At 39.3% G+C, this 21,703-nt stretch overlaps 1 protein-coding gene across 1 annotated transcript in view; it reads right to left on the bottom strand.

Moving 5' to 3' along the window:
• The window catches only part of LOC104672940 (autism susceptibility gene 2 protein-like), an 877,014-nt gene that overhangs the window by 300,942 nt on the left and 554,369 nt on the right, over nt 1-21,703 (bottom strand). The window contains exon 4 of the mRNA XM_030931977.1: nt 8,538-8,573. Coding sequence (XP_030787837.1) covers nt 8,538-8,573 — 36 coding nt within the window. The remainder of the gene's footprint in view (nt 1-8,537; nt 8,574-21,703) is intronic.

Raw genomic sequence — 21,703 nt, 5'->3', positions numbered from 1 at the left:
AACAGGCTAAGCCAACAGCTTCAATATATCTATGTACTAGCCCTAAATGAATGACGCAAATATAAAACATTATTCATTATGAATAATTGCATTATTGTTCACAATGAATTTTAAAATACATTACTTTCAAAAAAAAGGCGGACTCAGCCACTCCATTGAAATCGGGACTCCTTTCAATGTTGACAGTGAAGAACAGTGTTCACTAAGCATCACTATGGCCTTGCATTCCTGTGGCTCAAAGGATAGCAAAGAAAGGCAGTGAGGCCAGCAACAAGCAATGGTTGCACGTGGCAGACATCTAGTTGTAAGGCAGCTGGAATAATAAATTTTGAAATATTAGAAATAAAGCTCCTTTCGCCACTCTCTTGCCTAGTGGCTCATTAAATCTTTTTTCTCCAAAATCATTTTTTCCCTCTAAATCTCAGGGGCCAGAGATGGGGGTTAGGAGGACAGAGAGATCCCGGCTGAGGGCTATTTCCCCACATCCATCAGTAGCACCTAAGTTTTCCGCTCATCTCCTTAAGGAGTTTGCAACAGCAATGACAAAGATAACTGTAGATAGCAAATGTTTAAAAATACCCAGCCCATTCCCTCATTTAAATGTTGAGAAAATGAAAGGGTTAAAATTACTGGTTGCAACTAGAGACAGCAATTGATCTTTTCTCACCTGATTATCTTTTGTCAAATTTCTCAGTTCCCTGGTACTGAATGAGGAAGCCGAAGTTAAATATAGTGTGTAGGCAGAAGATAATTTCTACAGGATGTGCTGGAAAAGTCATCCTATTGTAGAGATTCTACAAATGTGTAAATGTCTCTCACCAGAGTTTAACTTGTACTGTTCATTTAGTCAAGGTGTGTCTGCTCCCGGCTCACTGATCCTATTCCCTCAATTAAAATGTTAACAGATCAAAAACATGACCAAAAAAGGGTAAGAATTAGACATGGGAAATACAATTATATTTTCTGTCTAAGGCCCTTGAAATTAGAGAGTTTATCTGTGCCACGTGGAGGAGTCCATCAGCACGTGCCTTAGATTCTGGTTTTGTTACTAGGAGGAAAACACAGTTAAGGGTAGTATTTTGAAGGTTACAGTTAAAAAATGTGACAAAGTTTTTACCATAAGGAAGAGCAACAAATTTCATTTGCCCAAATGTTTCTGCACAGTACACAGGTAGCTTCAAATGCATTGATAATGTCCTAGATTTTAAGTTACACTTAAATACACACTTAAATTTCTAACTACCGGCCGGGCGCGGTGGCTCAAGCCTGTAATACCAGCACTTTGGGAGGCCGAGACGGGCGGATCACAAGATCAGGAGATCGAGACCATCCTGGCGAACACAGTGAAACCCCGTCTCTACTAAAAAATACAAAAAACTAGCCGGGCGAGGGGGCAGGCGCTTGTAGTCCCAGCTACTTGGGAGGCTGAGGCAGGAGAATGGCGGGAACCCGGGAGGGGAAGCTTGCAGTGAGCTGAGATCTGGCCACTGCACTCCAGCCTGGGTGACAGAGCAAGACTCCGCCTCAAAAAAAAAAAAAAAAAAAAATTTCTTACTACCTATTCTAACTTCCAAACTCACCATTTTCCTACATTCGAATCTCCTCTTCTGGGGACTGTAATTCCAAGTAAGAGTATTGTAGTCATTGATCCTTTACTTGACATCCTTCTCTATAAACCATCTCTTCCCCACTCACCCAACTACCTCCCTGGCTTTATCCCACATTCCCTGTAATCAGCCGACATTCCCTGACAACCTAAGTACTGTCTTTCCCCAGAGACATCATACAGTCAATTCAATCCACACTATTATGCAATTTCTCTGTGTTCTTGTCTTTGTTGCTCCCTCTGCCTCAAACTTTGTTCCACCCTTTTCCTGTTGACTATCTAAACATCCATCAAGCGCTGCACAATTTAAGCCTGCTACATTTAACTGACCCTCCTTTATACTTCCAAGTGCTCTACTTACACTTCTCATAGACCAATCAGTTTGCTTTGCTTCAAATTCAACCACACATCGTTGACTTGAGGGCCATGCTTACATATTATGCAACTTAAGAACTAAGAGTAGACATTTAAGTCATACTTGTGCAACTTACGAACTAAGAGTAGACATTTAAGTCATACTTGTGAGTTAAAATGAAATGAAATATCCATCTGGAGAGTAGTTTTCCAACTCAACTCTTTATCAATTAGTTCAAATGCCCTAATAATAATTGGATAACCTTCATGGATTTCTAGATAAAATTTAGATTTTCAAAAATATTTCCATTATAATAGATTTTTGTCAATATATAAATAATGGCCAATAATTCATTAACCTAGTGTCATTAATAAATACAAAGGTTAGGGTCTTTATTTGGCGGGAAGTGTTAAAATACTTAATGTTATTTATCTTAAATATCAGTACTTAACAGGTAATGAATGAACACTTGAATTACAAAATCCTTTCCTAGCATCACAGCAAGTACTGGCAAGTGGGTAAGAAGACTATTTCTTCTGCTTTGGATGGAGCTGCCATCAGCACCAGGTTGATGTATCTGTACTTCTGAAACTAAAACCCATAAGAAAACTTATAAATAGTGATAGGTTCTCTGGAGAGCTCAAACCCTCTTATTTAAATACAATGTGTTAACTGTACCTCAGGATAACCAAATACCTGTAGTTAATGTAGATGTTTCTCTTTATAGAATGATGGAACTGCAATATCACCATTTTGCAGCTCCTAATGAACACTGAGTCTGATCAATGGCTGTTAACATTAATAAAAATAAAGAACTAAATATGTGGCTCCTAATGGAAGCACACAACATGATCTATGAGGCATCCTTGCCAAAATCCAAATCTGAATCTGATCCTATCTAGCCACTGCTAGATCAGCTTATACAAGGTATTATATATAAGACAACCAGAAATGTTTAAAAGAGAAATCTTATAGAGATATGCAAATTCAAAGAATGAAAGGGCATCTGAGACTGGGATTATTATTAAATAAAAAACTGAATTTTCAACAACATTTATAAATTGTTTTCTTTTTTTTTTTTTTTTCGAGACTGAGTTTCACTCTTGTTGCCCAGGCTGGAGTGTAATGGCGCCATCTTGTCTCACTGCAACCTCTGCCTCTCAGGTTCAAGTGATTCTTCTGCCTCAGCCTCCCGAGCAGCTGGGATTACAGGTGCATGCCACCACGCCCAGTTAATCTTTGCATTTTTGGTAGAGAGACGGGGTTTCACTGTGTTAGCCAGGCTGGTCTTGAACTCCTGACCTCAGGTGATCAGCTGCCTCAGCCTCCCAAAATGCTGGATTATAGGCATGAGCCACCGTGCCCAGCCCTTGTTTATAAATTATAGAAATTTTTGTTGAAATTTGCCTAGTAACTTTTCAACTTCCTTGATGGCATCAGTTTTCTTGTAAACCAAGCAAAATTATTAATTTGAATGTTCTAATAAAGGAATTCACCCCCACAAAATAAATGAATACAATGTGTCAGAAATATTTAAAAGTGGTTGGGCATGGTGGCATTTATAAAAATTACTATATTTTATAAATGTCAATACCACTACTGAAAATAGAATGCTAAGAGTAGAATGATGTCTTTTGTTTCCAAAGTCAATATACTAAAGCGATGGGAAAATAATGAAAGCAAGATATTTTCTGGCAGTTATATCAAGATAAATGTTGCAGCGGCAAGCATCACTGGTGAGTATTATCTGGGCAAATGGGAAAATGGTTAAAAAGCAACTATGGTTAAACAAAATACCAAATCAGTTTTAGAAGTTATACAGCCAGGCGTGGTGGCTCACGTCTGTAATCTTAGCATTTTGGGAGGCCAAGGAGGGTAGATAGCTTGAGCCCAGGAGTTCAAGACCAGCCTTGGCAACATGGTAGAGCCCCATCTCTACAAAACATACAAAAATTAGCCAGGTGTGGTGGCATGCACATTTACTCCCAGATACTGGGGAGGCTGAGGTGGGAGGATCACCTGAGCCCAGAAAGGCTAAGGCTGCAGTGAGCTGTGATTACACCACTGCACTATGGCCTGGGTGACACAGTGAGATCCTGTCAAAAAAGAAAAAGAAGAAGAAGAAGTTATACAAATTATAGCAAACAAAAACAGGAGACATTTCAAGGATTTATAGTCAAAAACTTAGAAAGGGGCAAAGAATATTCCCATTATGACCTTTATAACCCTGGATGGAAGGCTACAGGTCAATATTTTGCACTTACAGCCTTTTACCAGCACTACATACACAACTTAAGTAATTCAACTGCACAGGAAAACAATAATTATACAAATCCCATTTGAAGATGTATACCACTACACGATTCCCCTTTACTACATAATGTGGCAGTTTTAATCACCGAGTAGAAGTGAGTTGTCTTCCCTGATAACTTTAAAGTATGTCAATTACTAGACGTGACCCAATTGAGGAAGATGAAAATTATTAGTTGAGAATCCTTAAGAGAAATTACTGGAGTTTACAAAAGCAGGATCCAAGCTATTTGAGGCTGTGGTTCTAAGACAGTTAGATTCAAACCTGGAAGAAGGCTGAAAATTATCCAGAGAAGGCAGAACATGTCACTTGGAAAAAAGTAAGGCCATACTTTCCTTACACCAGGAATCAAGTTCTGCCTGGCTGGTTAGTTGCCCCAAAAGTAGCTCCCAACTCCACATGGAGTCAAGTGCTATAAAGAATGAGTCCAGATCTTTCCTGTGATGACATACCAGACAACTGGCCAACATGAGATGTTCTCACTGGTCTTTTCATTCTACTGATTTCAGTTACTGTGTTCATATATGCTAGGGCATCAATTTTTCTTTTTCTTGTCAGAAAGGAGCAAATGTGATACAAGCTCATAAAAGTGGAATATATTGAACAGGTGTTCCTTAACCTCTCAGCCCAATCCTAAAAGCTGCTAAGCAGTCTTTAAAAGCTCCAAGTGCTTTAAATGCTTCTGAGGAAGAAAATACACACAAGTCACTTTAACTGACAAATTACAGAGAGCAACCATAATATGTGGATGGCTAATAGAACAGTTCATTCCAACATCATCATGTTCATATAGAATCACAGAGGATGAATATCCTATGTGTTTTGTTTACATACAGAAAAAAATGTATATAACTGATCAAACACAAAATCTATGCTCTTGCGAAAGCTACAAGAAGAATGTAATAAGAATAAAATATTCCTATCCTACAGGTACAAATTACAAAACCTACTTTGCACAACATTGCACGGCCACCTGATGAGACCAACTTTGCTCCATCACACACGGTTGTGTGAATAACAGAAGACAGTACTTATTATCTGGTAGTATAGAGTGATATTCTCTGTTCATTAAATATCTTATCTCATTTAATATTTGCAACACTAATAGGCAGGTATTGATAAGGAAATAGACTCAGAGACATAAAATAACCTGACCAAGGCCATACAAGTAGTCTTAAAGATCATTCTGCCTCTAAGTTCTTAATTACACACTATGCATAATGAAACCTCAAATACATGTTTAAGGAGAACATACAGCTTAAAACGTTTAAATTGAAAAGAAAATGTGTTCACTGCATTGACGTTTAAAAAAAAAAAAGAAAGAGAATCCTACACACACTCTAACAAGTTTTAGTACTCTTGCCAAAAAAAAAAAAAAGCAAATCGATTCCAACTAGTCTATACTTTCATTTATATTTAGAATATGAGCTGGGCATGAGTATGTAATGAATATATATGTGTGTCTCTCTGTGTGTATAACACCCACATTATTCAAAAGCTCCCAAAAATGTAGAAAGTTTGTTCCAATCCTTCTCTATTTTGTCTACTTTAAGAATTCTTTGCAATATGCTTATGTAAATACTGATTTTAGCTGCTGTTCTCATTTCTCAGATCTTCTGCTTCTAAACGGATTGGAAAAGTGACAGACCTAAGCAGACATCTTTGGAACACAAAACCAAGGAGATATAAACAAATACAACCAGATCAAAAACAAAGGCTTCTCCTTTAAACCCTTTAATGTATCACTACAGATAAAAGAACTGAAAGTAAAATATACCGGTTCTGGCTAAGGGTGTGTATGTGTGTGTGTGCATGCACACACAGACATCTGCACATGTATACACTCAGGTGTCTATTATTAACATACACAATGAATAGCATCTTACCTCTGTTGACAAAAGCTCTAGAGGAGTATAAAATAGAAACAAAGGAAGACTGTGAAGTTGGGGCATGGGAAAGTGTTCAAGAAAACAGTTCTAGGTTGCTAAAAGTGCCTTCAGCTTTCTTATACCAGATTTCATGTTATGGTTCAATTGCGCTAATAGCTCATGGACTCTGCAGGTGATTTCCCTCCGTCCACATTTCAAAGACATGCTGAAGAGGATTAAGGATAGACTTGAAAAATTACCATTTCACTTACCTGAAGCTGAGCCTTCTTTATAGACACAAGTAAAAAGCTATTATGACAGCACAAATCACAAAGCACAGTGTAAATAATATGTTGGCAAAGAACTAATGTAAGTTGTGCACATACGATTTCCACTTAAAAGTATGAAACTCCCCAGTGTGGAAGTTAGTATCTGAAAGTATTACATGTGATACTATTGGAATGAAAGTTGAAATAGAAGATACTTTTCATGAGGACTTGGCAACAATATCAATGGATTTTGCACTCTGATAACATAACAATCACATTATTGGAAACATATCCTAGCAGGGCATTTTTGTCATAGTTGAAAGCTGAATATACATCTGGTATATATCTTCTCCATGTAAGCTAGTAAGACGACAGATTTTTATGTAAGCAAAGTAAGTCTACCAGCAATTTCACCAAAATAAGAAAAAACCTTTATACTCATCCAATGTGCTGTAAAAGTCATTTTATTAATAGACTTGTAATTAAAGACTCTTTAATCATAAGAATATATTATTAGAGAATAAAAATAACCATTCTTGGAACTAGAGAGAAAAATAACTGCGAAAAGCATAATGAAAATCTCAGTGTTTCGAGAAATGACTTTCTTCTTTCAGGGTGATCCTACTGACAATAAAAAAAACACTAGAATGTTCAGTATAGAAGTGATCAAGGACTAAGGTATAGAATGTTCAGTATAGAAATGATTGAGGACTAAGGTAGTGGCTTTGGCCTTCTTTCTGCTGAAGCAAGCAAAGGGGGAGGCTTTAGCTTTTGGATGGAGAATAGATATCGCAGTCTCCAGATTTTACTTCCAGCATCTCAACCCACATCCAGCCTGGTGTGAAGAGATGCCAGATGGGGCTACGTCTGTTATTTCGACTGCTGAAGCAGGATACTGAATGTATCCTGCTTGTTTCTGTTAGCATGAATATTCAGCCACAATAAGTAGGAGCAAGGGTAAGTGTGCTAACTGTATTAAGCAGGTCCAAATCATCCTTCTACTTTTTCTCCTATTATAGATAAAGACCAAAAAAAAAAAAAAGTCAACATCTAGAAAATGCCACTTTTGCTAAGCTTGGAAAATACTCATTTATTAATGAAATGATGCTCGTTTCCATACATTTAATGTAAATGTATCGAGAGAAATATGTGAGCAGAAGAAAACCAGAGTAATTAGCATTGGAGACAAAAGTTAAAAGCAACTAAAGTGAATTAATTATTTTCCACTTTATTTGATTTTCTTGATTTCACTATTTTCTCAGAAAATGCTGAGGCATGACTGTATCAGTGTTCATCACTTAGAACACCAATCAGGTTCCTTTAAGTATCACAACAGACTTCTACATTGACATGTTATCCTACTGTACAAATAATGTTTATTTGTCATTCTTTTTTATTTGTATCTTGAAAAGGATCACTAAATCCAGAAAGGAGAATTTCACTATAAATAAATATAATGAAGTGACAATTGCTGTTTGAGAATGAATTTTAGATTCACGATTATCACAATATTGTGATAATCCCTGAAGGGTCACCCCAGTGCCATCTTTCCCAAAGGACAGAGAAAAAGATTCAGAAATACACTTTGCATTTTAGCAAAAATAAGTATATTAGTTTAATTATTGCTGAAAGAAAAACCTAAAGGCAAGCTACCCAGACTGTGAGGGAAAATAATCATTAAAAAATACGATCTCCATTCCCCATCCTCCCCACCAAAAAAAAGGCAACTCGCTTTATATGAAGAGATGTTCTTCAAGAAATCAATATCTCAATGCATAATCTGAATTCCAGCCCCCACATGACACTTCTTACTAAAAAGGTAATTGTGGAGAAATGGCGGCACGAGCTAATCAGGGTTCCCTGTATCTCCTTACATGGCCAGGTAAGGAGCTAATGTCCTGGGTGTTAGGAACCAGGTATATACCTTGGACTTACTTATGATCCCTATGGCCCAGGAGGCTATGTCTTCTAAAAGCAAAACAATTCCTAATAAAGAATGGAAATCAGTCTGCTCTTCAGGACTAAGAGATAAATTCTCAGATTTTTTTCCATATCCCAATGAGCATTCATTATAGAAGGAAATCAATGCCAATGCAAGGCACATATGTGGAAGTTGAGATAGACTTACGAAGTAGCCTGTTCCCAAGCTGGAAGGAGCTGAACTCTGCAATAAAGCATAAAGACAAAAGTGGAAAATCAGCAATGGTTTTTAACATGTTCCAATCCACACAGCTCATTACTAGCCCTTTGCAGGCTTTTCATCACTACATCGTATCACCAGTGTATGCTGCCCCTTGTCATCTGCTACTGATACAAACACCGTGTTGCTTAATTTTCCCCTTTACATCTCTCAACAACTCAGAGATGCTAACGTGCTATTTACTGAATTCCAAGCCTCTGCGGTGGATGTAATTGCCAATTTATTTGACAGGCAGCTGGGTAATGAATTAATGATGGCATTTCGCCCTGCACTGAGACTAAACAGACACGCATCAGCTTGCCTCCCTGACTTGCTGACATTCAATGCCCTGGTCTCAAGCTACTCCGTTTTGTGGCCGCAAAGGGGCAGGCAAGAGGAAAAAGCCCAGACTGACTTGAAAATAAAAAGCCCAGTGGGTTTGGATGACTTTTCCAGTGTATGACCTACTTGCCAGTTTATTCCCTAAAGGCACCAGTTAGTACACACACGGTGCTTTTCAAAAATGAGACATTTTGTAAACGTAATTAGTAGACTAAAATGCAAAGAATGTGTGGGCCAAGAGGAGCAGTGAAAAGCACCATTTTTCTGAAAGGTTTAAGTCACAAGAATTACCAGTTTAGGCTGTCATAGTTCTGACACACAGGGAACTTAAAAATGTTAATTCTGAAAGGAATGCAGGGCATCACTTGTTTGGGAAAAGCAGCCAAAAAAAAAAATGTATTTTAAACTTGCCTGAGATTCTCATTTTTGTTTGCTTTTTCTCCTAAAACCTCTCCTTATAAATTATTTCATTTTTAGCATCCTATTCCTCTTTGTGATTAAGCTTGAAATGAAGATGAAGAAAATGCTGAATAGATTTGCAGATCTCAGCTAAACATCCCTGCACCAGACAGGCCTCTTCCCTGATGAGCTTGGGTTGGGTGTTTCACCTTCACAGGAGCAAAATGACCTCTGCCCTGATGCAACAGTTACTCTGTTCACTGCTAGCTCTTCTGCCTACACGTCCTGCCCCCTACTCTGGAAACTTCAGATAACAGTAACCATCTGGCCTATTCATCATTGCTTCTTAGGGCTTCACACAATGACTTGCACACAGGATGCATTTAATAAGGAGTTGTTGAATGAATGTATAAATAAATGAATGGATGGATTATGTATAAGAAAAATGGCTCAGGAGAATTTGACATCTATAAAAATACCGGAGACGTGATTCTTCTTGATGCTAAGCTCTTTGAGGAGGAAATATGGTACTGTAACTATATCTACATCAAAGAAGAAGAGTATGCTTCAGGGCATTCCTAAATGCAGCTCCCAAAGCAAAACTTTCTTCATCTCAGTGTTTCACACAAACTCAGGGGAATGAAGCACCATCGATGTGTGATCTTGCTCACTGGACTCAGTTTTTTAAAATCCTGCTGCATTCTTAATCCCGTAAATGTATGGAGGGAGATCCACAGTAGTCATGGAGACAATTTCTCATACTAGTGACTAGCCATATGACAGCAGCACCTGTTTCCAGCACCCACAGCCCTCCATGCAGCAGCAGAAGAAAGCAAAAGTCAAGTTAGGTCTCCACTAGCTTGGAGCCATACCCCTGGGAAGTAAACTCATTTTAGGCTGAATTACTCAGAGAGACCACGGGATTTGTTTATTTCATTTCTTTCCCTTCCTGCAAATGTATTTTATCCCAGAAAGAGAAGTACTCCCACCAAGCCCACTTCCCTATCCCCACATACATATCATCTTATTGTATACCAAAGAAAATTACATCCTTCAGGTCTCGGAAAGCTCTGTTATGCTCATTTTGCATATATATTGTACATTACTCAGGGAGCTGGGTGGAGAAGAGGGCTTTGTTGTGCATATTTGTTCTGGCTATTGTTTATGCAGGTCTGACTGAATGAGGGAACAGTGGGTATCATTTCAATTTCTGATGTCAACATCAAATTACTTATTTAATTTCATGCCTGGCGAAGCATTGTATAGCTACACGCAGAATCATTTCACTTCATTTGTTATGCTGTGTTTTCGTGGCGATTGGCTTGCCTTCCAACTGACAGCTTTAATTACGACATGAATTTGATTGCACTGCCGAGGAATTAACATAATGCAACAAAGCATTTAAGCACCCTGCCTTATAACCCCCCTCCCTGAGACACGGGCACAAACACAGGCACACGAGGGAACACAGACACAAGATCCCCATATACATTAAAGGTCTGCTGGAATTTGCTTCAGCATTTGCTAGAGAGCATACAGATTCTTGTATCAGGAGCCATTCACATGTGCCAACCCACTGTACTCTTCTTTTTCTTTTTTTTAAGGGAAAAGATGCATGGCATTCAGTTTTGATTTTAGGATCTGGCAGAAAACACATGTGTAGAAAAGCCCTCTTCTGATCGAGTTTGCCAAATGTCCATGGCATTGACATTTCCTCCCCTCTTACACCCTTTCCGCCACATTTTTCTTGGCTACTTGCCAACTCCCTTCAGTCGTAGCTGGAAAATTTCAGCAGGAGTGACATCTATTAAATAAAAAGATTTCTGCTTATCTAGTCCTACAACCCCAAGATTCTGACTACGGCCTTGTATTCAGTGAGAAATTATGCCTGGTCACCAACAGGACCCCACCATCAAAGTATAGGTAACAGAAGTTATCAGTCACAGGGAGACCACAGTTTGGCTGAGGCTCAAAACAACTATCATATATCCCTGAGGTCTTACGATCAAAAAGGCCCAGAAAAGAGTCTCTGTCATATATTTCTAATCTAAGTCTATATCTAAATATAGCTGCAAATATTTGGTGGCTTCAATAATTTTCCAAGACAGAAATTACATGAACACAGGCAACAACAGATCATGCTAAAAACAAAACAATGTTTAGAAACAGCGGTAATATTATTAGAAATGTGCTGTGCCGGGCGCGGTGGCTCAAGCCTGTAATCCCAGCACTTTGGGAGGCCGAGACGGGTGGATCACGAGGTCAGGAGATTGACACCATCCTGGCTAACACGGTGAAACCCCGTCTCTACTAAAAAAATACAAAAATCTAGCCGGGCGAGGTGGCGGGCGCCTGTAGTCCCAGCTACTGCGGAGGCTGAGGCAGGAGAATGGCGTAAAGCCGGGAGGCGGAGCTTGCAGTGAGCTGAGATCCGGCCACTGCACTCCAGCCCCGGCGACAGAGCGAGACTCCGTTTCAAAAAAAAAAAAAGAAAGAAAAAGAAATGTGCTGTAAGTTATTCACTTACAGATGTATATTTAGGGATTGGTACTGCTCTCTCATTTTAGAAGACACAGTCACCAAAGAAGAGACAGTCACCAAAAGGTAAAGAACCAGGAAAGAAGACAGGTGCTAATTAATACCCTAACTATTGAACAGTTTGACAAAACTCTTCTTTAATGATCAAGATCATGACTCACTGCAACCTCAAGCTCCTGGGCTCAAGTGATCCTCCTGCCTCAGCCTCCTGGGTAGCTGGGACTACAGGCGTGCACTACCATGCCCAGTTACTTTTTTTTCCCTAGAGTTAGGGTCTCACTATGTTGCCCAGGCTGGTCTCAAACTTCTGGCCTCAAGTGATCCTCTTGTGTCAGCTTCCCAAGTGTTGGGATTACAGGCATGAGGAACCGTGCCAAGCCTCCCTGTTAATTTCCAATAAGGGAGGGCTTCCATTTTCCTTGCTTGGAGACTTCAAGCAAAGTCTGTCCAAACTATATAGCAAAAGAGGCCACAGAATACTGAAAAGGCTGTGAATCAAATTGTGACTTGAAAATTAAGAGGATTTTTTAAAGAAAGAAACAGAAGTTTCCTTGGTTTCAAAAGCATTTGAAATAATATTATCCATCCATGTTTAGGCAAATACTTCTGCTGAAAAGGGCTTCATTCTTATTTCTTCAAGTGGTAGAGTTGCCATTTCATTCATATTTTCAATGCAGTAGGTAGAAATGAGAACTATTAAGAGGTTGAGGAAATAGAGTAGGAGAACATTTCAGCGGTTTGCATGAGAAGACAGGGATATGAGGAAATGCTGGCCAGCTGGCTACCTGATATGCAATTTCTGGGCTCATTATAAGCCATCTCCTGTTTAACATGGTCTTTTCATTCTGCTGGATTTTTTTTTTTTTTCATATTTGACCACTGCTCCAGCGATCTCTGCAAATTACCGACCTCCATCTCATTATATTGTAAAGGAGAGCTTTCTTAGAAGCACACTCTTTGTCTCAATCTTCATGCTACCATGAGCTGCAGGAATGTAATGGGATGCGCAGTTGAAAGACATTTTCCAGGAGGGAGAATGTTGCTGCTGACATTCAAGTCTGCAAGTAGATATTCATTAAACACTTGTTCTCTTCTCACTTCCCCCCACTTGCCTTTCCTTCCATCTCTGTCACTAAGCTATCATCGAAGCTACTCATTAAACTCATGAAGTTAACATTTCTGTTTTAACAGCATACTTACAACAAGGGATTTCAAAATTGATTACCCATCTAAAATAGATGTGCTCCATTCATTATAAATCCACACAGAGAGGCCATGGCTACTATTACAGCTCCCTGAGTACAGACAGGACACGTGTACTCCACCCCTAGGTGAGAATGTGTGTTCTGACCCTAGGGCTAATTTAAATTGAATATTTTAAAATTCTTCCAAATCACTAATTGTAGTCAACATCCCTGGCTACCCACCTTCATGTTATGCTTTTCTCTCTTGGGAGTAAAAAGGAGAAGGATCATGCCAGGAATTATATGAACAAGTAAGTTTCTTGCAAAGGTCACAAAACAAGCTCATTCACATATCTTCCAGTAGTGTTTTAAAAACCTGAAATCTTAATCCAAAGAAACGTGCCTTGGAAATAAGATTACTAATAGCCAACCAAAAACAAAACAAAACAAAAAAACAAAAAACAAAAAAACCACACACAAAATATATTTGAATGAGAAATAAGCATATCCTTGTTGGAAGAAATCAAGTAAAAATGGAGTAACAACTTGATAAAAGCATCAGGTGTGAAAATGCTATGTCACTTCCAACATCAATTATTCAACCTTCTGTTATGCCCACTTCAGGTTGTCACCAACTCTCATCTCAGCCTTCTGGCTTCTACCTCTGATTTCATTCTTGCTCTCATCTTCATGGACAGTTCCTCATATCAAAGGCAAAATAAACATTTTAAAGTAAGAACTACAACTCCAATCCTTATAACATATTCCAATGGCTTTTAAGATAATAACCTGTCATGGATTGGGCAATGTCCCCCTGTTTACGTCTACCAGGAGCCCCAGAGTGTGATTGTGATGGTCAATTTTATGTTTCAACTTCACTGGGCCATGGGGTGCCCAGATATTTGGTCACACATGATTCTGGGTGTTTCTGTGATGATGTTTTTAGATGAGTTGAACATTCAAATTGATATGCTGAGTGAACTGGGCTGTCCTCCTAAAGTGGGTGAACCTTATCCAATCAGTTGAAGGTCTGAAAAGAACAAAAGGCTGACTCTCTCCCAGATAAGAGAGAATTCCTCCTGCCTGGCTTTGACCCTGGACATCAATTTTTTATTGTGCCTTCAGGCACAATAAAAACATCAGCTCTTCACGAGTTTCAAACCTGCCAGTCTTGAGACTAGAATTATACTACTGGTTCTCTTGGGTCTCTGGCTTGCTGATTACAGATCTTGGGACTTGTCAGCCTCCGAAACTGTGAGCCAATTTCTCAAAATAAATCATTCCCTATTGGTTCTGTTATCTTCTGCTGTGGTTCTGTTTCTGTGGAGAAGTTAACACAATGACATAATTTGGATATAGGGTCTTTGCAGATGTAACTAAATTAAGTTCATACAGAATTAGGATGGGCTATAAATCCAATGGCTGCTGTGAAAAGAAGCCATGTGAAAACTAAAGAAGAGACTGGAATGATACATCTACAAGCCAAGAACACCAAGGATCACTGGGAGACACCAGAGGCTAGGAGAAAAAAAGGATTCTTCCCTGGAGCCCGCAGAGGGAACATAGCCCTACAGATACACACTGATGCTAAATTTCTAGCCTCCAGAACTGCAAGATAATAGATTTTTGTTGTTTCCAGACATACAGTTTGTGATCATTCATTAAAGCAGCCCAGAAGTTAATACAACACCCAGCCACCTTAGCATGGGTTAGAAGTTACGTGTTCATCCACTGTGCTTCTTCATTCTATTCTAGCCACACTAGCCATTTTTCTTGCCCTAAAACACAACATGCTGCTTCTGAATCAGGGCCTCTAAACTTGTTGCTCCTGTTGCCCAAAATGTTCTTCCCATAGATCTTCACCTGTCTACCTTCTTTTCTTTATTTAGGCCTCAGTTTTAATGTCACCTACACAGAAAGGCCTTATCCAATCACACTACTTAAAGTGGCAACACACTCCCACCCTTCATATTGTTTATGTCAGAAAACACTATTAGAATTTCAGTTGTTTCTTCACAGATTTGTCTCTCCCACTAGAATGGAAACTTCATGAGGGCAGAGGCTTCATCTTGTTCTCCACTCAACCTCAAATGCCCAGACTATAACTGATGAATGAAAGGAATTTGATTGACATTTCTTGACAACTGAAATACTGACATATCCAGGAGAATTCATAAATACATGAGACAGGAATGGAAAAAGGCATAAGGAAACTGTTAAGGAAAAGGAAAATGTGGCACAGATTTTTTTTTAAAAAGAGAGGAATAAAATACCAAGAATCCTTGTCAGGTTGAGATTAGATTTCCTAATCTAATTATAACAATGTGGAAAGTTCATTCATGGCAGTGGCTCAAGTCAGTTTCCTCCTTAACAGTAGCTGGTGAAACAACCTGGCATGGAATAAAACCTCAATAAAGATTTCAAGAGAGGGAGGGAGGGAGGGAAGGAAGGGAAGAAGAAAGAATAGGAAAGATGCTGGCATGGATGGATGAACAGTGGCACTGTGGGATAGACGAATCAATAAAACCCCAAAGACCAGGGGAGATCTGAAGTAGGAGAAGGGGTATGTCAAAAAGAAGCAGAAAAAAATGTCTCAACTGTAAATAGCTACCAGAATTATAAGATTAGACAACTGTGTAGCATTAGACTTATAAGAATTTGATCCCTTTTCATTATTTTCTGAGATGTTTCAATTCCTTGAAAGATCTGAACCCTGGAAAGGTGTCAAATGTTTTTCTGTCTTCTCATAACTAACAACCCAACTCAAAATTCTTTCAGAGAGAAAGGTGAAAAGAGTCATATTCATATAGTCGTTAAATAAAGCACTAAAGAAGTTTACTTCCGCAGTATGTTGGGAAGTATTTGGTAGAAGTGAGGCTGAGGCTGACATAAAGAAAAGAAAAACAAAGAAAGAACAAAGAACAGAAATAAAACAGGCCAACCATGGAGGCTCATGTGTATAATCCCAGGGCTTTGGGAGGAGGTTGAGGAAGGTGGATCACCTGAGGTCAGGAGCTCAAGACCAGCCTGGTCAACATGGCGAAACCCCATTTCTACTAAAAATACAAAAATTAGCCAAGCATGGTGGCACATGCATATAGTCCCAGCTACTTGGGAGGCCGAGGCACAAGAAAAGTTTGAACCCCCTGGTCAAGGTTGCAGTGAGCTGAGATCATGCCACTGCAATCCATTTTAAATAAATAAAAAGAATAAGCAAAGGTAGGAAGATTTGAAAGTGTGAACAAGGCCAGGCATGGTGGCTCATGCCTGTAATCCCAGCACTTTGGAAGTCCGAGGTAGATGGATTGCCTGAGGTCAGGAGTTTGAGAGCAGCCTGGCCAATGGGGTAAAACCCCATCTCTACTAAAAATTCAAAAATTAGCCATGCGTGGTGGTGTATGCCTGTAATCCCAGCCACTCAGGAGGCTGAGGCAGAAGAATTCCTTGAACCCAGGAGGTGGAGGTTGCAGTGAGATGAGATCGCGCCATTGTACTCCACTCCACTCCACTCCAGCCTGGGCGACATAGCAAGACTCCGTCTTGGCGGGGAAGAAAGGTCACGTTCTTTGCCTAAGGTCACACACAATAAATAGCAGAACTTCTATTAAATCTTGGCCTGTTTGTAATAAATGCCCATTAACATTTCATAATTTGAGGCTTGTTTATTAAAAGTTTTTAAGCATGTTTTGCTCCTAACTTTTGACAAAATTCCCCAATTACAAAATTCTGTTTAAGTTGGAAGCATATTTTCCCCTTGAATAACTCATCGTAAACATTTATTAAATATGTATTCAATTATTCCCCTTACCTCTTCCCTAGTGACTGATCTAAACAAGTTACTATGTCTCCTTGATGTGGACAATCTGAAAGTCCTTGTGGCCAATTATTCCCTCCCGGCAACATGGTCTGGTAATACATAATTTAGAAAAGCAAAGCATATTTGAGTTTTTCTTTTTAAGACAGAGTCTTAATAAAAGTCTTTTTCTTTTTAAGTCTCACTCTGTCACCTAGGCTGGAGTGCAGTGGCACAATCTCTGCTCACTGCAACCTCCACCTCCCAAGTTCAAGCTGTTCTCTTGCCTCAGCCTCCCAAGTTGCTGGGAGCACAGATGTGCTCCACCACGCCCAGCTAATTTATTTGTATTTTTAGTAGAGACGGGTTTTCACCATGTTGGCCAGGTTGATCTTGTACTCCTGACCTCAAGTGATCTGCCTGCCTTGGCCTCCAAAAGTGCTGGGATTGCAGGCGTGAGCCATCATACCTGGCCCCATATTTGGTGTTTTTAAGCCTCACCCATGAGTCAAATTCTCCAGCTACACTGGAATTCTTTATTCTTATTCTTTTGGCCTAACCAATTCAAAAAAACAAAGCTAGAAAAATATAGTATTTTGATTAACCTCACTTGAGAGTAAGTCTCAACTGCCAATGCTCCTAAAAATATCACTAAAATGGGTGAAAAGGCTGATGGAAATTTTCACCTTAGCTGAAAAACAAGTCATGGGCATGATGGACTAATAGGGACTGAATGTATTCTCCCCTCAAGCAACTAAAAAACTGGACAAAATGTATGCAACAGGAGTTTTTAGAAACTGGGTAAGATAAAGGACAATAATATCTGAGAGAAGAGAAAAAAGTAGGGTGACCCTTAAAATTTTCCCACCTCACTGCCTGGACAGTTTTCATGCCATAGTATTGCGGGGTAGGAGGTGACCCAGGTGGAATCTCTGAGTCTTGAAGGCAGAGTTGAGAATAAGGGGAGGCCAAGACAGTTGGAACTCCAAGGCAGAGGATAAGGAGGAGACAGCATCACAGAAAGCGAGAATCATGAAAGCTGCAGAAGGTTCCCCTCTAGTTTCCACCTGAAGACTAATCAGCACATCTGTGAGAGAAAAATGCCTGAGGCAAGGAAAACAACCACTGGAAAGGAGGAGGAAGAACTTACAAAGCTCACACAAGGCAGGGAATAGTTTGTTTTCCCATAATTTACAGTGGAAAAACCTTATAAGACATTAGGGATTAGGCAGAGTACTCAGTCAGCATGGAGGAAAAATTATCTTTAGACTAAAGATTGTTCTAGTCTTCTCCAACAAAGTACAAAAGCAAACATTAAACACACACACACACACACACACACACCTACATAACAAAATTGTATCCCAAAATGAGTAATGGTTATAGAAACCAGAAATACCCAGTACCCAACAAGGAAAATTTTATGATGTCTGGCACTTGATAAAAAATTGCCAGGCATACAAAGAAGCCAGAAAATATGACCCACAGTGAGGAGAAAAAACAACCAATAGAAACAGGCCCGGAAATGGCACAGGTGACAAAATCAGTACACAAGGACAGTAAAAGCTGTAATAACTATTTTCCGTATGTTCAATGAAGTGAAAGAATAAGCATAATAAGAACTAATATGGGATTTTTAAAGAAAAAACGGGCCAGGCGCGGTGGCTCACGCCTGTAATCCCAGCACTTTGGGAGGCCGAGGCAGGCGGATCATGAGGTCGGGAGATTGAGACCATCCTGGCTAATACGGTGAAATCCCATTTCTACTAAAAATACAAAACCTTAGCCGGGTATGGTGGCGGGCACCTGTAGTCCCAGCTACTCGGGAGGCTGAGGCGGCAGAATGGCGTGAACCCTGGAGGCAGAGTTTGCAGTGAGCAGAGATCACGCCACTGCACTCCAGCCTGGGCGACAGAGTGAGACTCCGTCTCAAAAAAAAGTAAAAACAAAACAGAAACCAGTAGTAGTCTTTGACTCCACCTTCTCACTCTCTGATAGGCATTAAAGAAGACTGAAGATGGGCCGAGAGCAGTGGCTCACGTCTGCAATCCCAGCACTTTGGGAGGCCAAGGTGGGCAGATCACGAGGTCAGGAGTTTGAGACCATCCTGGCCAATGCAGTAAAACACCCTGTCTACTAAAAATACAAAAATTAGCTGGGCGTAGTGGCACATGCCTGTAATCCCAGCCACTCGGGGGACTGAGGCAGAAGAATCATTTGAACCAGGGAGTCAGAGGTTGCAGTGAGCCAAGATTGTGCCACTGCACTCCAGCCTTGAGACACAGCAAGACACCATCTCAAAAAAGAAAAAAAAAAGAGTGAAGTTGCACCCCTTCCTTACACCATATACAAAAACCAACTCAAGATGGATCAAAGACAAGTGTAAAACCCAAAACTATAAAAATCCTGGAAGACAACCTAGGCAATACTATGCTGCAGATAGGAAAGGGCAAAGACTTCATGACAAAGTCATCAAAAGCAATCAAACAAAGGCAAAAATGGACAATTGGGATCTAATTAAACTTAAGAGCTTCTGCACAGCAAAAGAAACTATCAACAGAGTAAACAGACAACCTACAGAATGGGAGAAAATGTTTGCAAACTATGCATCTGACAAAGGTCTAATATCCAGCATCTATAAGGAGCTAAACAAATTTACAAGATAAAACCAAACAACTCCATTAAAAAGTGGGCAAAGAACACGAAGAGATACTTTTCAAAAGAAGACATATATGCAGCCAACAAGCCTATACAAAAAAAGCACAATATCACTGATGATTAGAGAAATGCAAATCAAAACCACAATGAGATATCATCTCACCAGTCGAAATGGCTATTATTAATATTAAAACGTCAAAAAACAACAGATGCTGGCAAGGTTGCGGAGAAAAGGGAACGCTTATAAACTATCGGTGGGAGTGTAAATTAGTTCAACTATTGTGGAAAGCAGTATGATGATTCTTCAAAAAGCTAAAAGCGGAACTACCATTTGACCCAGCAATCCCATTACTGGATGTAAACCCAGAGGAATATAAATCATTCTACCATAATGACATATGCATGCAAATGTTGACTGAAGCACTATTCACAATAGCAAAGACATGGAATCAACCTAAATGCCCATCAATGACAAATTGGATAAAGAAAATTTGGTATATGTAAACCACAAAATACTACATTGCCATAAAAAAGAACGAGATCATGTCTTTTGCAGGAACATGGATAGTGCTAGAGGCTACTATCCTCAGCAAAGTAATATAGGAACAGAAAACCAAATACTGCATGTTCTCACTTACAAGTGGGACCTAAATAGTAAGAACTTACGAACACAGAGAGAGAAACAACAGACACTAGGGTCTGCTTGAGGGTGAAGAGTGGTAGAAAAGATAACTATTGGGTACTGGGTGATGAAATAATTTGTAAACAAACCCCTGTGACATGAGTTTACCTATGTAACAAACCTTCACATATACCCAGGAAACTAAAATAAAAGTAAAAAATAAATTAATTGTTAATTCTCTTTCAAGCAAAAATGGGGCATCTTTATTCTCTAAAATATTGCACAGGTAGGTGTTGCTTTGGTATCCAAAAGAATCATTCTGTGGGCTGACTTGTTAAAAGCTTTCATCTTGGCCAAACATGGTGGCTCACGCCTGTAATCCCAGCACTTTGGAAGGCCAAGGCAGGTGGATCACCTGAGGTCAGGAGTTTGAGACCAGCCTGGCCAACATGGTGAAACCTATCTCTATTAAAAATACAAAAAATTAGCTGGGCGTGGTGGCAAGCGCCTGTAATCCCAGCTACTCAGGAGGCTGAGGCAGAAGAATTGCTTGAACCCAGGAGGTGGAGGTTGCAGTGAGCCAACATCATGCTGCTGCACTCCAGCCTGAGCAACAAGAGCGAAACTCCGTGTCAAGCAAAAAAAAAAAAAGTGTTTGACGCAGGATTCTGCAATCTCAGACCTGCACATGTGTGAGGGAAATGTGACTAGGGATCTCAAAACATTTCACTAAATGTCCACTTTTTGGATCAATTTTCTTTCTTTCCTTTTTAGTAATGTTGCAAAAAGAATGAATGTTAATAATTAATGAACGATATGCCTACTATATGCCCACAAATTTTTTTGCATAATTTTTAAATATAATAAACAATATGAATTGAAAGTGTCTCATTGACTGACTTAACACTGACAGGATTTTATAATGTCTGGCATCCAGTGAAAAATTGCCAGGCATACAAAGAAGCAGGAAAATATGATCCATAATGAAGAGAAAAAACAACCAATAGAAACAGGACCAGAAATGACACAGGTGACACAATTAGTAGACAAGGATGGTAAAAGTTATAACTATTTTCCATATTTTCAACAAAGTGAAAGCACAATAAGCATTATTACAGTCCTAATCATTTTTACATTTTTTAACAGATCACCAATTCAGTGGCATTAATTACATTCAAAACATTGAACAACTGTCATGACTATTTCCAAAACATTATTATCATCCCCAAAAAGAAACTCTATCAAGCAATAGCTTTTCTCCCTCCCACTCTCCATCCCCCAAATTCCTGGTAAGTTCTATTCTACTTTACGCCTCTATGAATTTGCGTATTCTAGATACATCATATATGTGGAATCACACAATATTTGTCCTTCTTTGTCTTGCTTTTCTTTAGCATGATATTTTTAAAGTTCATCCATACTGTAGTATATATTACAATGCCAATCCTTTTTATGGCTGAGTATATTCAATTGTGTGCATATCAGCCAAGCTGTCATGTTTCGTTTATCAATTCATTTGTTGAGAAACACATTGTTTGTTTCTACCTTTTGGCTACCATAAATAATGCTGCAGTGAACA

The sequence above is a fragment of the Rhinopithecus roxellana genome, chromosome 6 (genome assembly GCF_007565055.1).
Source record: "Rhinopithecus roxellana isolate Shanxi Qingling chromosome 6, ASM756505v1, whole genome shotgun sequence".
Lineage (NCBI taxonomy): Eukaryota > Metazoa > Chordata > Mammalia > Primates > Cercopithecidae > Rhinopithecus > Rhinopithecus roxellana.
The sequence above is the reverse complement of the archived record's forward strand: the minus strand, read 5'-3'. Positions and strand labels throughout refer to the sequence as shown.